Raw genomic sequence first — 18,856 nt, forward strand, 5'->3', positions numbered from 1 at the left:
AAATAATAATAATTCCCAATGGTTTTCTAAGGCAAAACACCTTCCACACTCAGAGAAAGAACTATGGAATTCATTTGCAGAATGTAGCAGATCTTGTTTGTATATGTGTGTACGTGTGTATGTGTGTGTGTGTATTATGTTTTGATTTGTTATATGATTTCTTCCATTTATTTTAGTTCATCTATACAGCATTACTATAGTGAAAACGTATTCAACAGGAAAGTATATGTAGATCATATATAGAATTGTATGGCATCTTGGGGAGGTAGGAGGATGGTGGGGGGGTAAAAATATAAGCTTTTTGGTAGTGACTGTAAAACATTAAAAATAAATGAATAAAAGCAGAACTTACACATTATAGTTCTACTGTTGATTCTGAATTATAACTTCATATGTAAATATTTGCAGTAACATTTTTTTTTTAGCATTTTACAACTTAAAAAATGCTCTCTTATATGTATGTCATCTCATGTGACCCTCACCACAGTCAAATGAAATCAGGCAGGGCATGTATTATCCTGATTTTAAAGAAACTAAGATTCAGAGGGTAAGTGATTTGCTAGGTATATCCTAAAGGCAGGACTTGAACCCAGGTCTACTTATTTACAATATAATACTCCTTCCACTACATTATGTCACAGAGTTCCGAAAGTATCTTGCAAATGCAATTTATTATAATAGAATTCCTTGCTGTGTTTTAATTCTTTCAACTCTCTAAAGGATGCCCCAAACACACTCTATTCCAACATCTCAGAGCCAAATTATTCCTTATTTCTCATTTCATGTTGTATATTTGTTCTACTGGTGAAAGATCAGCAATGATGATAATAACTAGCTTTACATAGAGCTTTAAGGTTTGCAAAGCACCTTACAAATATTCTCAGCTTATCCTCACCACAACTTTGATAGGTGCTAAGTGACTTGCCCAAAGTCACACAGGCAAAGTAGGCAGTGTCAGAGGCTGGATTTAATGATTAACCCACAAAAAAGGTGATCTATTCAAGTATAATTTAATAACAGCAACTATATTAAGATGGCCACTAAAATCCCTGCACATGACCATTGATTAGCAAAGGCAGTTAAAGAAAGCTTATGCAAAAATGGGAAAAGGGCTGACACATGTACAAATATATTTATTTATAGCAGCTCTTTTAGGGGTGGAAAAGAATTGGAAATTGAGGGGACAACCATCAATTGAGGAATGGCTGAACAAGTTGTGGTATATGAATGTAAAAAAACACTATTGCTACCTAAGAAATGATGAGCAGACAGATTACAGAAACACCTCGAAAGACTTATACGTACTGATGCTGAGTCAAGTGAGCAGAACCAGGAGAACACTGTACACAATAACAACCACATTGTGCAATAATAAACTTTGACAGACTTAGCTCTTCTCAGCAATGCAAGGATCTAAGATAATTCCAAAACACTCATGATGGAAAATGCTATCCACATTCAGAAAAAGAACTATGGGATTTGAATGCAGATTGAAGCATATAGTTTGCTTGTTTTGTTTCTTCTTTTTCATGGTTCCTCCCATTCATTTTAATTCTTCTTCACAACATGACTAATGTGAAAATATGTTTAACATGAATGTATATGTAGAACCTGTATCAGATTGCATGCCCTCTTGGGGATGGAGTATGGGGAAGGAGGTGGAGAAAATTCCAAACTCAAAAGCTTATGAAAGTGAATGCTGAAGATTAAAAATAAATTTAATTTAAAAAAAATGTTTATGTAAGTACTAAATTGACACTGATAATCCATTCACAGAATACCAAACAGGAAGTAGAAGCAGGTTTTCTGTGGTTATTGGTGTATCATAAAAGTCACTTTGAAGACATTAGTAGTTTGTACTGCACGACATGGGAAATGTTTTTTAAAATGGTTTTAAATAGGTTCTCCCTTACCTGACATTAAGTACTATAGCACAAAAATGTTACTTGGGATTAAAAACAATAAACAACATTTTCTTCCGTATTTTCATTATTTAGGGGAAAATTACAATCCCAAACAGAAACTGTAATTGTTGCTTGAAGGTCAAAGATGCTTGTCTCCTTTTGCTATTTAAAGAAAATATGGATCTGGCACCTTCCCTCACCTACTTTCCTACATAGGGAGTTTCCACTACTAAAGTAAAAGGATACTTAAAATAGGGAAAAATTAGGGAAAGTTAATTCACCACCTATCTGCAGAATGAGAAGCAACATTTCCCATCTGTATTTACAGAGGTGGAGAGCTTTGTTGATGAGCTGATTAATTTTGCTGAACCATTTTTCCCCCCCTCTTTAAAATCTATTATAAGGGATAGCTCTCTTGCTAGGGGAAAAATGGGCCTATATTTAAAAATGCAGTTCATATAAAGAAGATATTAATGAAATTTCTTCTAAAAGTTAAGGGGCAACAGTCACAAAACAAGTAGCTACTCTGTTAAAAATCTAAAGAGAAATGAATGAACAGCTTTACAGACAATATGAATAACAAAGATTTCCTCACTACTCACAAAAGTTTTAAAACAAACAAAAACAGAAAATTGAAGATGTTACTTCCAGGCTTCTCTGATTCCAAGTCTGAAATGGTTTTTATCTGCCTTCTGGAGTAGAAGGAATAAATACCCAGCTAACAGATACATCAAGTAAATTATCACAATCACAGAATGACTGGATTTAGTTGAATAGGCTGGAAAAACAAAGTGTCCAGTATTGAACTGCCAACTTTTTCATTACACTATATTATTTCATTATACTTTTTTCCTTCAGGACCTTAATTTAACTTCAAGTCATATTATTAAAATCTTTGTTTCCTCATATTTGTTTTCTCTTTATCCTAGAAGACAATTATATTGGAGTTTATCACTTCCTGGAGAGGTAGGCCAGAAGTTCCCGTCAGGAGGTAAATCTAGTAGTAAATGGAATAACATTTAGAAAATCCAAGTTACTACTCCTGCCACACATAAGGCAGGGTTATTCCATTGTAAACAGTACTCTGAAGGAGCAATGTTATTATATTAGATGTCTAAAGTAAGCATCTTAAATTGGCAAAGCAACAAAATTGCTACCCAGTAAAATCTAATACATATCAAAACTCCTAAGCAATTCCTTTAATTATGTTCAAACCTAAAGTTATCCCTAGGTTAGTATTTTCTTATTTTCATTTTAAATAATTAATCAAAACCTTATCAGACCACTGAATCCTATCTGATAGCCCAAGCTAAAATTTTGAGGACCAGATCTAGTATTTAATGGGGACATACCTGTTATCAGTCACAACATCATAGACTTTAAAGTAGAATCAAGAAACATTAACAGAAAACAAAAAAAATATTAACAAAAATAGTTTTATATCACCTGCTTTCTGAATTTACAGATGTATCACTGGCAATTAAGAGTCAAAGGAAGATTAACAGGAACACAATTAGATTTCCAGTTCCTAAAATCTCTCAAATGATACCTAATTTTAGAATTAGGAGAATCAAAATAACCTTTACTTTGCTATAGCTTGTATATTTCCTCCAATAGTATCCTATATGAAACTCAGTCCTATATATGCCATTTTAACTGGTTAACACTGAATAGTACTCAATTACATTTATTCCATATTCATTCAACAAAAATGTATTAAGCATCAATACCCAATTATTAATACATTAATGTATTAAGTATTAATATACCACATATACTAAGTATCTACTGTACTTAATATTCTTTGTGTGCAAGAGCTCTATAGGAGGGGAGACAGTTTTACATAAGGTCTCTTCTTTCATTATTTTTATAGAAGTCTAAATCAGATACAGATATAAAACACAAACTTATTAGAGAGGCACAAAAATAGTGCTATGAAAGAGTTTCCATCACCAACTGAGGGGATCAGGGAAGACTTCATGGAGGAGGTGGTATGAGAGATAAGTTTTAATGGATTAATTGGTATGAAAGAATGAATAAAAGTACAAAGTTAGGAGACTGCAAGGTGTTTTTTGCCAAGAGACTGTAGTCTAGTTTGGTTGTAACATAAAAATGCAGGGAGGGAACAATATAATGCTAAAAAGCAAGTTTAGTGCTAGATGGCAGAGTTTTTCAATGCCGTGCAAAAGACTGTGGAATAATTGCAAGATTTACAATCATCAGAAGGACTAGGTTTAAATCTTGGCTCTGCCACATACTACCTGTGTGACCTTGGGAAAATCATTTTCATCTCTCCAGATCTTCAATTTTTTCACATGTTAAAATGAGAGAGTTGGAACAGATAGCCTCTGAGTTCCCTTCCAAAGCTAAATCTATGATTTTATGATCTCTCAGATTCTTATTAGCTCTAAATCCTGACCTTTACTTAGGAGTCAAAAGGATTCCTATCTGAAGATTTTTAACAAGAGTGATCATTGATTGGAGAAATATCAATTAAAACCACTCCGAGGTACCACATCACACCTATAAGATTCAGTAACATGACAAAACAAGAAAATGATAAATATTGGAGAAGATGTGGGAAAATTGGAACATTAATGTAGAGTTGTGAAATGATCCAACCATTCTGGAGAGCAATTTGGAACTGTCTAAAGGGCTATGAAACTGTATATACTCTCTGACCCAACAATAGTACTTCTAGGTCTGTATCCCAAAGAGATTATAAAAATGGGAAAAGGATCCACATGTAAATATTTATAGCATCTCTTCTAGTGGTGGCCAAGAAATTGAAGGGATGTCCATCAATTGGGGAATGGCTGAACAAACTGTGGTATATGAATGTAACTGAATACTACTACTCCATAAGAAATGATGAGCAGGCAAAGTTTAGAAAAACCTCAAAAGACTTACATGAACTGACGCTGAGTGAAGCGAGTAGAACCAGAAGAACACTGTACACAGTAACACTGATCAATGTCTAACTCTGATAGACTTAGCTCTTCCTAGCAATTCAACGATCTAAGACAATTCCGAAAGATTCATGATGGAAAATGCTACTCACATCTAGAGAAAGAACTATGGAGTCTGAATGCAGATTGAAACCACACTATTTTCTCTTTTCTTCATTGTTGTTTCTTCTTTCTCATGGTTTTTCTCTTTGGTTCTAATTCTTTACAACATTACTAATATGGAAATATATTTAATATGATCATACATGTATAGCCTATGTCAGAGTGCATGCTCTCTTGGGGAAGGATGAGGGAATGGGGAAGGAGAAAATTTAGAACTCAAAATCTTATAAAAGTGAATGCCAGAAATGAAAACTAAATAAATATATAATTTTAAAAAGAAGAAGAGTGATATGACCAGATCACCTATGTGTAAGAAAGATTATTATGGCAGTTCAATTTAACAAGCATTTATTACTTGTCTACTACAGTGCTACAAACACAAAAACAAAACAATCCCTACTCTCAAAGAAGTTAAATTTTATTGGGGTGGGGTAGAAGAAACATATACAGAGAAAATTAAATATTTTCTATGTATATACATATATGCGTATATAAATATACACACGCATATATGTGTGTGTATAGTAATATCCAAGGGAAAGGTATTAGTGGGCAGGGATGAGAGTGGGGGTTTGTTCAGGACACAGGTGCTACAGGTTATAGTGCTTTACCTGAACTTTGAAAGGAATGAGGGATTCTAAGAGGCAGAGTTGAGGAAGCAGTCAATTTCAGAATTCCTGTGCAAAGAAGTCTAAATGGAATGTCATGTACAAAGAATAGCAACTAGTTCAGCTACAATTCAGGAAAGTGTGAAGGACAGAGTGTGAAGAGCCTAGAAGGCCTGATACTGGAATCAGATTGTGAAGGTCTGTCTTCCAAAGCCAAATAAAAGACTCCTCATTCAAAGGCAAGCGGAAGCAGAGCCAATGAAGTTTCTTGAGTAAGGGGGTAACACAATGAGATGTGTTCTTTAAATGTATCATTTTGCCATGTGGAAGATGGCTCAAAGAGGGCAAAGACTTGGAAAGGAGATCAATTAGGAAGCTACTCTAAATAGTCCAGATCTGAACTAGGGTAGTAGATGTGTGAACATGGAGAAGGGAGAGAAGATCTGATACATCTTATGAAACTTCAATCAGTAAAACTTTGCACTGATTAAAAATGAGAAGTGATGTGAGTAATAAGCAGTAAGGAAGAAGTCAATGAATAAGGAGACTGAAAGTTAGGGAAAGATTTGTTTTGGTTTTTCTCATGGTTTCTCCCATTCATTTTAATTCTTCTATGCAACATGACTAAGGTAAAAATGTATTTAATAAGAATGTATGTGTAGAACCCATATAAAATTGCATGCCGTCTCAGGGAGGGAAGGGGAGAAAATCTAAGACTTATGGAAGTGATTGTAGAAAACTGAAAACAAATTAATTAAAAAAAAAATAAAGTTAGAGAAAGAAAGTGTTTGATCAAAAGGGCAAATTTTATGAGGGAAAGACCACTTCCCCCTCTGAGAGTAAAGCAGAATGATGTTAATGTTCAGATTATTTTGAATACAGAGCTGGGGAAAAGATACAGATGGCCTCAATATTTTCTGCTAAGAAGAATAAGAAATGATAACATAGGTCAACAGAGTAAAACTCAAATAGAAATGAGGGCCATTAATACCTACATGAGGATTTCTGTGAGCCACATAATGACATTTTAAGATGAAATGTTGTCTGTTTTATTGTATTTTTATTTATTTTGTTAAATATTTTCCGATTACATTTTAATCTAGTTCAGTCCACACTTTAGAGTATTGCAGGCCACATATAGCCGATGTGTTTGACACCTATGATGTAGGTAGTCTGATGAAAAAATAGATTTGGAAGAGATGATGAGAGGGGCAGAACAAGGATTATAGAGAAGAAAAAGGAATACTTGCTAGCAGGATTTTGTACTTGTCCAGGCTGGTGGTAATGAGGGCCTCTGCTAAAGTGGTGGCACTAGGAATATAGAGGAAGGGATAGTTGTGAAGGATGTTACAGAAGAAGAATTAAAGGTCATTGTTATCTCACTGGACATGAAAAGTGATGGAGAGGGAAGAACCAAAGATAATAACAAGATTAAGAAAACAGGGAATGATGAATGGTGATGCCAGAGAAAGAAATTTAAGAAGCAGCAGTAAGTTTAGGTGGAAAGATAAATAAGCTTGTTTTTCAGTATCATATGAAACAGAAGAAGCCTTCAATGTGGTTACGTTACTGAACTTAAATATCATTGTCAACTTACCTAAAAGAAGGGAATCAAATTATTTAAAAATTCTATTCCTAATTGAAAATGCTCTATTTCCTCAAGATTTAGAGATTAAGAATTGATAGGAAAACATCCTGGCATCATATCAACCCTGCCTAGGCTTTTAGTTATCTATATGAATAATCCTAATTCACAATTTTCATTCTGACTATACAGGAAATGCTTTTTGCAACCCAACACATCTTAAAAAGGTTTCATTCTGACTGCAACGAGGCTTCTCCTGGTCTCAAAAACCAAGGGACAGAGGCCTTTATAATCCTCATTCACATGAAGCAAATATGTTGAATTGGGAAGAATTTATAATAAATATAATAAATAAAAATACCTTCTAATAACACTCATAAGCAAATAACTCAAAAAGGGGGGTTTCTGAATTATGCCAATTATAAGTTATAGAAGACAATAGGTGCAAGAGCTGTAACCACTTACAGTCAGTTTTCTATTGTAAAATTACACCCATACCTTCCTAAGGCTTCTCTTGATAATTTAAGATTCATCTCTGGGCTCCACTTAACCATGTTTACATATTTCCATATAGTTAGCACAAAAACCTCTGCTGACACAAATTAAATTATCACAAACTTTTATGGAACTAACTTAAGATACCTCAAATAGTACTACTGCCCTAAACTGGACAATTAAATCCACAAATATTTATGAGCAACTACTATCTGTATCCGTTCCCCTGCAGTATATGAAAAAAGATTCAAGAAGATAACCAGATATATATTTATCGCCCCACAAAACTATAAGGTACCTTGAGACTCCATCTAGTAGAGGCAGTCCTATATCTAAACTAATAAACTCTAAACTCACAAAGAAGATAATACAAAGATATAATTTCATTCAGTAACCTCCTCTACTAAGAACCTTCAGTCAATAAATTCTTTATGTCTCTAAAGTTCCTCTTCCTACAGTTCAAACTCATTTGCTCTTACTCTAGAGACCAGGGCTTCTTAAATTTTTTCCACTCATGACTCCTTTGCTCATTTGTCAGTGTGTGTTTGTTGGCATTGCGGGTTGTAAAGACATGAGCAGTGAAAAGTGCACATGCTTTGTGTTCAGAACGAAGGCTTTAGTGAAGTTGCACAAAGCAAAACAGGCAACAGAAATACCTCAGACTCATTATGCCTCTGATTTTGATTTTCAATTGATTTTTGGTCATTGTACTTTTATTGTTGCCAAATTTTTCACAACCCCATATGGGGTTCACAACCCTGCAGTTTAAGAGGCGCTGCTCAACACTTAGTGGAAAGAAACAGCAACTAGTGACCATTATCCATTAAAATATCTCTTCTACTTGAAGACAGTTAATAAGTTGCCTCTCAATTTCTTATTTAAATGATCACAGTTCCTTAACTTTTCTTCATATACCAATCCCTTAATAACCTCTGCAGTATCTCTGACCCTCTTCAAGGTCTACACATCCTTTAATTTAAGGAATTCAGAAATAAGTACAATAACCAAGTAAGAGATTGCAGTTCCATAGATTTTAGAGCTAAAAGAGACTTTGGAAACCATCTAATGCAACCTCATCATTTTAAAGATAAAGAAAACAAAGACCCCAAAAGTTAACAGACTAGCCCAGGGTTGAGGAACCTGTGATCTTAAGACCACATGTGGCCCTCTAGGTCCTCAAATGCAGCCCTTTGACGGAATCCAAATTTCACAGAATAAATCCCCTTAATAAAATTTTCTGTAAAACTTGGACTCAGTCAAAAGGCAGCACTCAAGGAACCTAGAAGACCACATATAGCCTCAAGGCTGCAGGTTCCCCATCCCTAGACTAGCCCAAGATCACAAAACAGTTAATTCCAAGAGTTAAGATTGAACATATGGTCCTCTGACTTTTTTTTTTTTTAACTCTGGTACTGTTTCCTAAAACTAGGAAACACTAAACATATGAAGGATAACTTCATGGCTACTGTGTAGTAGGTAACTTTTTATTGGTGTTTTCCAAAATTGCATTTTTATAAGTATAAAAATAACTCAAAATACAAATTCATCTTTTAATTTGTTTAGCCATGAAGATTTTCCTTATTGCAATGATCTCCTAATTGATCTCTCTGCCTCAAGACTCTCCTTTCTCCAATTTATCTTCCCAAAAGCTGGTTCAAATACAAACTCCTCTGCTTGGTATTTAAAGTCTACCATTACCTAAGTCAAGTTTATTATACATCACTTACCTACACCTCCTCTATGGTTTAATCAATCCTCACACACAATTCATCATCCTTATCTCTTTGCACAAGCTGTTCCTCATGCCTGAAATACACTCCCTTCTCACCTCTGCTTCTTAACTATTCTTGAAGTTCAGCTGAAGCACCTCCTTCTATGAGGTCTTTCCTGATCCACTTGGCAACTAACTCACCCACAAATTACAACACATTTATATGGCACACATTTATATACATGCACATTGTCTCCCCAAAAAGAATTTAATCTTCTTGAGGCAGCAACTATTTCATTTTTGTCTCTAGTGCCTAGCCTTTAATAGATGATTGATTGATTGCACTTATTTATAGGTTCACTTAGAATTACATAATAAATCTAAGAAATATATTTCTGTAACTATGTGTGCAAAAAACTTTTGTAAAACTGGATTATATTTTAAATACAATAGGATTGGCTATTTAAAGAAAACCTATAGACAATCATGTCATAAACAGAAAAATTACAAGGAAAGTGCCTACTGCATCTGTTATACTAAGGTTCAAATTTTTATGTAGTTTGCTTTTGTAAAGCGAAGCACATTTATAATTTGTCTTGCTAGGCAAATCAGTCACTTTATCACAAATAAGATTCATTCTGTTTGTTTCTGAACACTTCAACATATTAAACTTACTTTGAGTCTGAGCCTAACCTTCAAAGTAAGGCACACCTCATAAGTTGATGTCATCTACAATCTTAATAATGAGGATGTTTTATTATTGTAAAAACGTTAAAAAATGTTGTATCCTACATAAACTCCTTCAGCTTATTAGTTATTTTGCCCTGAGATTTATCAATGGTAACAGTTCTGAGTTACAAACTATGAACAGTTTATCATTCACCTAACAATTCTATAGACAATACCAGATAATCTCTGGTTTTTGTGCTTCCAGGTGGCACCTTATGTAACTATTAATGACACTTAACTGCTCTGCAACATAGGTAGTTCTATCTTCCTTCCTTTTCTTTTTCCCATCTTCACTTAGCCAATCTTCCTTTTTCCTGTCTTTTTCCCCTCTATCATTGAGTATTTTAGAAGGAGAGTACAAGTTGTGTTCTAGGAGGAAAGAGTCATCAGTCCGGTTTGGCTAGAAGACCAAGTACACAAACTGGAGTAATGTGTCATAAAGATGTAAAGGTAGAGTGCTGCCAGATTGCTAAGAGCCTTGAATGCCAAGCAAATAAGTTCTTAATGTACCAGAAAGACACTTGATTTTAAATCAGGCAATCTGAATTTGAATCCAGACTCTCAGGGCTAAAAATTGTACTGATCTCTATATTATGTTACCCAGTTTGTCTATAAGTCTATCACTTGAAAAAAGGTTCAGAAACATTACTTAAGTCAAGATTTATTAAAGCCATTGTTTCCTCTCAATCTAACATCAAATCACAGATTAATTTGATGAAATTTGCTCTTTATAATAGTTTCCAATTAGCATGCTGTTTTTTCTCAGATATTTAAAAACTCTAGCCAAATGGATTTTGTTTAGTCTGAATAGTTTGTTCTTTGAACTCAGAAAGGTATAAGTCAAATATCTGGTGATAACTTATAACAATACTGCAAATTTGTGCTTGCTTTTTACCCTAGTTGGTTTTAAGATTAATCAAATACTACTGAATAGACTGAACTGCGAAATATATATGTTGCTACATGAATGCTCAATAAATGAATACTAAATATCTATCAAGTTATTTAAGTTAGTTATAGAACATTTATTTTAGTTTAAAAACAAAGTTTACACCACAATCACTTCCAAATAAACACCTCTCTAGAGTACCTGCTCTTATCAACCTCTCCAAATCCAGTTAAACAATGCAATATAAAAGATCAAAATGGACAGAATATGTAATATCCTAAAACCATAATTCATTACCTTCCAATAGATAGGAAGTATTGTAATATCAGTCATCCTTCTCCCAAGTTTTTACAACTAATAAAAGGGGGAAAATGATTCTTAGCAATTAATGTTATTCTTACAATTAAAGGAAGAAAATTAATATTGCTTTGATTCTGTAAAATGAGAGCAAAACAAAAATACATTTAGTACAGAATATTTTTAAAAAGAGGAGAGAGAAGAATTGGCTCAGTGATTTGACTGTTATAGGGAACCAATGAAAAGATACATCTTCTTGCATTGCTAGAGGTAGCTTCCTCATCTAATGAAATTGGGACTGAATGAACACTCAATGAAATTAGGTGAGGAAGTTCTCTTAATAATGCAAGAGGATGCATCTTTTAAAATAAGTAAAAATTTGGCGGTAAGTAAGAATATATAATAAAACAGACATTAAACAAGATGTCTGTTGAAAATTCCCACAAAACATTAATTCCATAAAAATAAGGTAAAATGGATAATCTGACCAATGCTAAAGCACTCCAATGCTAATAGAGCTGACCTAGTTGAAGCTTTAAGACCAAGTTACTTTATAAGGGAGAAGGGTAGCAACAATAACTAAAAGCAATTTCTGGGGAAATCCCTTTAACTTGTCATATAGAAAAACAACCACTCATTTCTAGGGAAGGGGGATTTTCATACATACCACCAGTACTAACTGCCTACTAACTCTTGCACTTCTGCTCTCATTGCCTTTTCCCCTAAAAGTAAAACTTGATAATGTAGTAATTTATACATATAAGAAGTAAAACCATATCAATCTCCAAGAAACAACCTTTAAAAATCTCATTCTGTGCTACAAGAGTTTTGGACCACACAATATTATTCTGCTTTCAAATATCTTCATCTCAAAAACAAAACTTGAGGCAATGGTTGAATCTTTTGGCAACTTCATAGTTGGCTTCTCCTAGTTTGTAACCTGACAAGGTACCAAAGATCTTTAAAATATTTAATAGTCGTGGTATGGATTTCTTTGGATGGGTCAAGAAAAGCAGCACATTCTTCTTAAAAACATAAAGGACTATTTTATAGGATGTTGTTCATTCAGTCCCAAGTGTCTAGATATTTCCCCAAGGTCTGCTTAAGAGACTTGATTGAGGGTAAAAATGAGAAGAGTGACAAAGGGACCCCTTTTCTCTCCTTATTCCCAACATAATCTACCTCAGCAACAGGGCCAACAGCACTGAGTGTCATAAATGCAGGCAATTAGAGAATTAGGCCATAAAACCACCCACTCAGGTACAACAGCTCTGACCTCCAGCTTTAACACATGCAATAAAAGATCCTGTACTTCCTTCTTTCAGGCCTTCTTCACAACTAATGAAATGACAACAAAAAAGAAATCCATTGTCTGCCTGCCTTATATTGACCTGATCAATGAAACCATATAGGTGCAGGTGAAGGATTTAAATTTTTTTCTCTCTAAATGAAAGACAATTTCCTCTCCAGAATGCTACAGCTTTCTGAAAGGGCATAACATACTAGATTTCTAGCACTAACATGATATATGTTTAAATGAAATACTCTGTGCCAAATGAAACATTTGCTTCTCTTTTCTAACATTCAGAAACAAAATTACAAAGCCAGCCCAATACTGTCCAGATCTAAGGCTTTAGAGAGAAACCATTTCCAACATTCCTAATGCTTTAGATTAATTTAAACTGCAAGTTTAACTTTTACTATTGGCTATTTATTTTTTTCTCTTTCCCCAAACTACATATCCTTAAAAATCACAAAAACCACTATCAACTATTCCAGGACAAGATTTATTGGTCAAATCTTCTTAAAGCCAAACTGATAAAAACCCAACAATCATGTTGTGGACCATGACCCAAACACATCTACTATTCTAATATGTCCGGCATAAAGGATTAAGTACCTGAATAAAATGTCAACACATCAGTAATTTAACTTTCCTTAATCTGTTAAAATGATAAAACACTGAAAAACCTTATCAATCTTGACATAAATTCTCCAAATTTCAATACACTAGCCAATATGATCTCCATCCTTGAAAAAGGAAAATAAACAAGCTGAGGAAAGCCCTGACTGGAAGAACTGAGTTAAATACTAGAAAGGTGAGCTATGCCAATATCACTGAAATGTGGGCAGAGGCAAACAGATCTTAATTAAGAGACCTACAATTAATATGCCAGTAAGTCTCCGAAAGAGAGCAAAGTAGTTTGGTCTGTTATGCCTTAAAGCAAGTGACTAGCATTACTGCCATCCCTTCTAGCCACAGGGTAAGGAAAGTAGTTGGTATGGAGTCCGTACAGATGCTCAGCAGTACAGCCTGAGGGACTGAAAAGATGGGGGGGAAGCAAAGATGTGACTATTTCTCTCTTCATCTCCAAATCACATCACACCACTAAAGATGATGGGTTCCTACAGGACTAAACAATGTAGGCTCCTTAAGAGCAGACTGGTTTTTATTCCCTAGGGCCTACCAGATAGTAGATATGTAATGAATGCTTGCTGAATTGAATTGGCTGGGGTTAAGCTATTGTTAAAGTGGAAGAAAGTGGCACAGAAGTGTCATGATCTGGTTCACTTGTTCAGAAAGTTAGATCAGAAAAAATCCTAGGGATTTGTAAGAGGCCCAAGAAGCCAAATATTTCTGATGATGAGTGCAATCCAGATGAAGAGCTTCCTTTCATAGCATATTAAAACTATTATTTCTTTGCAAAGTCAGTATTCTCAGTTTAGGTTTACAGATATATTGGTATACTGAATTTTTCTTTTAACTTTTTAGGAGTCTGTACACTCTTGAACATTCCACTCAGAGCAAAATAGCTTCCTTGTTGGGCAGACAGGAATCCCCAGCATTAAAAACATGAAAACAAACCTTAGCCTAACCGGAAGGCTTCTGAACACAGACAATGCTTGGGTGCCTATTGATTCCTATGACTGTCATTTATAATTTGATTTTTTTTCTTACAAATGGAATTAGTCAAATTTGCAGTGCATATGTCAGAAAGGAAGCTTTTCTAAAAAATGTCACTCATTATTTTGTCCATAAAATATAATCTCATGCTCAAGACAGTGTGGTACAGTGAAAAGAACACTGGTTGGACAGTTGAGACCTGAGTCTTAGCTCTGACACTGTGATGGATCATTTTGAACAAGTCACTTAACCTTTATAGATCTCAGTTCCTTCACAAAACCAGAGTTAGAATAAATTCCCCCAGTGCCAAAAAAAACTAATGAAAATCCTACGACAGAAATTTTTTTTAATAACTATAGTGGACTAAACCAACAAACTGAACCACCAAGCAGCTACTACCCCTGACGCTAACTTTCTAGATAACTTAGAAAAGGAAAATAAAATGTGACCAAAATTTACGGGTAAAGAAGAAATAACAGAATTTCATGGAAATGACCCTGTAGATCATCTAAGTTAATCCCCACACATTTTGCAGATAGAGGTACTGAGGCACTGAAAGATTAGGTGACTAATGAAGAGAGTTAGTGACAGAGTTCATATTGAACTTGGGGTGTCCGATTTTCTTTCCTTTATTCCTATTATCTTTGTGTTCTCTGTGTCATCAGTACTTAGGTTTGGCTAACAGTAAGAAAGCTACTCTCCTAACGTGTGCACCTCCTGAGGCTTCAAAACAAATCATCCAACAGTTTTTATCCACCTTTATCCTATTGGATCTTTTTTAACACTAACTCAAAATGCAAAAGCCTTCACCTGTTCTACACCAGCTAACTTGCCACTACATTGAAAACACACACACACACCACTTTAAAAGAGTTGCAATTCAGTTTTAATGTATATCCAGTTAAATATTGCCATATGTTGTAATCAGCATAAAATTTTTACTTCTTTATCATTTTATTAGGCTAGGAAGGATAACAACTGATAGGCTTAGAAAATTTTAAAGCAATAGCAAGTAATTGCTTACATGAAAAATATAATACATTTATGCATCCCATATTCTAGATTACAAATGAAAGTAACCCCACTAAATTCACCTATCACAAAAAGGCATAAGGTTGTATTTTATAGTTATAATTTGCTGGAAAGGTTCTATGCACTGTAAACTTAGAATGGCATTCCAACAGTTTAAATTACATATTTAAAATCATAAGTTATAGTCATGTCATGCAGCCACAGATAACAACATTGGATTCATCAGTCCACCAAAAGTTTATCCAACCCACAGCCAGCATTATCAATAGAATTTATAATTTTAAAAGTGGAAATGATCAAAGACCTTACCTAATCCCATCTCTTCACTTTATAGATGAGGAAATTCAGGCTCTCAGAGGTTAAGTGACTTGTCCAAAGTCACATATCTCCTTAGTGATAAATTCAGGACTAGAACACAGGTTTCCTGAGTTTCTGTCAAGTGCTCTTTCTTCTGTACCATAATGACTATAAACCAAGATGTCTTTCATTATCGTTACTATCCAAGCCATTAATGGCCTTGAAGCTGAAGCCATCAGCTTTAATGCTAAATATCAAATCATTTGAATTCTAGTTACTGTATCCTATACCAAAGATGTAAAATCAGAGGCTGTGAAAGTTCTATGGGTCATAGTACCAAATCCCAAAGCAAAATCTTAAAGTAGAAATATAAACCTTCAGTTTCAAAAAAGGCTACATGTCCAATAAAAAAACCAAAAACTAAGTAATGAATGATGAATGAACAACAAAGGACAAAATGCAAAACCATTAACCCGACAGAAGATACTGTATTGTTCTTCATTTACTGGCATTTCAAAGGCCAGATATTGGAGCATTAAGTTCTAATGAGAAGATCTTTAGAAAAGTAATGTATTATGAAATAGGATTGGAGATGGGGAGAGGGGGCAGGCTGCAATATAAAAAAAAAGACTTCTGAAATTTCTTATTACTATTTAATCCATAACCTTAACTTCTGGTACTTGAGTGGAAATGATACAATAGGAGCCCAGAGATATCTATTCTTAAAAAGCCAAAGAAATTAACACATTTATCAATAATTTTATTATCAAGAATTCTTACTTGTCAATATGAGGTGTTACCCAGGCATTTCCTAATCAAAACAGGAAAAGGCAAGAGAACTGTAATGGTGAAGGACAGACCTCCTTTCCATGAAGAGGAGTAAAAGCAGGTAAGTTTTTTGAAGGCTCCAACAGGCACACTATTGGAACTATTAATTTAATAATTTTAATTATACAGGATAGGATTTTACATCAGTCACTTAAAGCAAAAAAAAAAAAAGACAGAATACAAATTCAGATCTTTTTGAAAAGCTAAACATTCCAGAATGTTCTTGGTTTATTATCACCCATTCCTAGTGAATCCAAGAGAGACTGTGACAGAACTCAATACCTATTTTCTCGAAATGTTGAAAAACATGTAAGCTAAGTTGAATACTGAACAGAAAGCCATACTTTATGATTGACTTGCAAAAATGTTCCAAAATTTTCTTTACAGAGAAATGAAGTTTTAGAGGGTAGAACTGCCATGATCTCATACTTATCAAATCTTATAAATACAAAGTTAGTTTACTTCCATTTAAAAGATGACCAGAGGGAAAAGTCATTCAGTTCAGTGAAGACACTGAAAAGTAATACTTAAGAGAACAGGTCACTTATCTTCACTTATAGTAGCTATTAATGTTAAGGCAGAAGTTTTAAGTGGGGGGGAACCCTCCTGCTCAAAAAGCCCCACTGCTGTTTCTTAATCAACTTTACTCTTGAAACTACTGCTAATTAAAATAAAATATTAATTTATAATGTTAATGGGTAAGAAGTTGTTGGCATCTGTTTAAAACTTTCAAGTTTGTCACAGGAAAACAAGTAAATTAATGTGATGCACAAACATTAGGTTCCTGAATACAGGTAGATATCTTTCTAACCAGTTAATGGAAAAACTGTGATTGACTGCTATAGTATTTAACTACATAGTATTTAACAACCTTTGAAATATGAACATTTGGTGATGCAGTTAGCCCTTAAACACAAAACATAAGCATGCCAGACAAGAAGAAAATGTTTCTTATGACACCCTTTAAGTAGACTAACTAGCTGCCTTTAAAAGCTTCTCTATTATACTGCAATATACATGGAGCTAAAATTGATATTATCAGGCAAATCTCAGTTCTGAAAATAAGCAGATAAATTAAAAGTCTATTTTTTTGCTGCTGTATCTTTTTTAAAAAAGCAAAATCAACTCACATTTAAGCACCAACTCCATGCAAGTAACCTGAACGGTTCAGTCTTTTTGTCATGTATGAGGCCTTTGGTTCTCCAACTACATGGGATCTGTGTTGTTAGCTTAAAAAATACAGAATTGGCCTTTCAAAAAATAATAATAATCTACAACAACCAACAAATAGTCTCAAACAATCCTGATGACTGCAGTTGCCTTCTGAAGGCTGGTAAAAAGGAGGTGGAGATAGAGAAGACAGTCAGGGAAAAGGGAGGCTGCAGCTAGCTACATAGCAAGAAACACGCCCCCATCATGTCCTCCTTGCTCTGTCAAAAGGCGGGTTGTTGTCAGTCTCCTGACCAGGCTGCCTTAGAAACGCTCCAAAAAAAAAAAAAAAAAGAAAAGAAAGAAAGAAAGAGAGAGAGAGAGAGAGAGGCAGGAAGACTAACAACTGAAAAATGCCAGCTCCTTCTTGCAAAGGAGGGGCCTGGTTCCCTCATCTCCTCCCCCCCTTCTTCCCAGGGACTCTGAGTACATCTAAAGGGGTGCAGGGTACAATAGGGAACAAGGGGGCTTTGCCGAGGATATTCTGTGTGCACCAACGGCAGAGCACGCAGGAAACGGCTGGTTATCTTTCCCTTTCTGTTTCAATCAAGTGCACTACACAGCGGTAGCCCCTTCACCCCCCCTTCCCCTCAACTCCTAGCAGCTGCTCTTCCTCCTCCCTGCCCCCCCACCCCATCCCCATCCCCGTCCCTGGGAATCAACGCTCTCCCTCTCTATCCAATGGAAAACCAATGCAGCAATGCCACTGGCTGGACCCGGGCTGCACTTCCCGTCCCCGGGCAACTTTCTCCAGTCAGTTACAAGGGCGCATCAGCAGCCCCCTCGGCTGAGATTCTCACCCCAACACTAACGGGTGGGCAAAAGGGCGAGGACAGCACTGCACCCCAACAAGACCCTCATTCTCCTCCCGGCAGGGTCTGTCTCGTCCCCCACCACCAGCAATCACCAGCCCATGTGGAAGGAAAGCTGTCCCTTTATCTGACCTGCTCACCCCCAACCTGGCTTCTCCCACTCTTCCCAAACCTTAGGATTGGCCTGGAAAGAAATGGATCAATAATCAAACGACTGAAAAAAGAAGCAGAGGGCGGAAGGGAGCCAGGGTTGGAGACTGCGTGCTCCCAGACGCAGTGGGTGGGGTAGGAGAGCAGCTGCTTCCCCCGGGAGGAGGATGCTGAGTGCCCCCCTCCCACCTCCCCTCTCAGGGCCCCCTTCCCCAGAGCTGGAGGGAAAACCTGCGGGGCTGGGGGGTGACACGCCACTCGGCTGTCTTCTGGGCTCTCCCTACATGCACTAATCCTTTTCTCTAGAGTCAGGGAAGGGAGCTGTTGAAATAGG

The 18,856-nt window shown here is 35.6% G+C and overlaps 1 protein-coding gene across 2 annotated transcripts in view; it reads right to left on the reverse strand.

Annotated features, from left to right (window-relative positions):
• Positions 1–18,856, reverse strand: part of KMT2A (lysine methyltransferase 2A) — an 82,251-nt gene that overhangs the window by 62,173 nt on the left and 1,222 nt on the right. The window contains exon 2 of one of the 2 annotated variants that reach the window (XM_072613034.1): positions 17,482–17,580. The exons of the other annotated variant lie outside the window; for it this stretch is intronic. Within the exon in view, the coding sequence (XP_072469135.1) occupies positions 17,482–17,580 (99 nt within the window). The remainder of the gene's footprint in view (positions 1–17,481; positions 17,581–18,856) is intronic. 2 annotated transcript variants of the gene reach the window in all.

This window comes from Notamacropus eugenii, chromosome 5 (assembly GCF_028372415.1).
Source record: "Notamacropus eugenii isolate mMacEug1 chromosome 5, mMacEug1.pri_v2, whole genome shotgun sequence".
NCBI lineage: Eukaryota > Metazoa > Chordata > Mammalia > Diprotodontia > Macropodidae > Notamacropus > Notamacropus eugenii.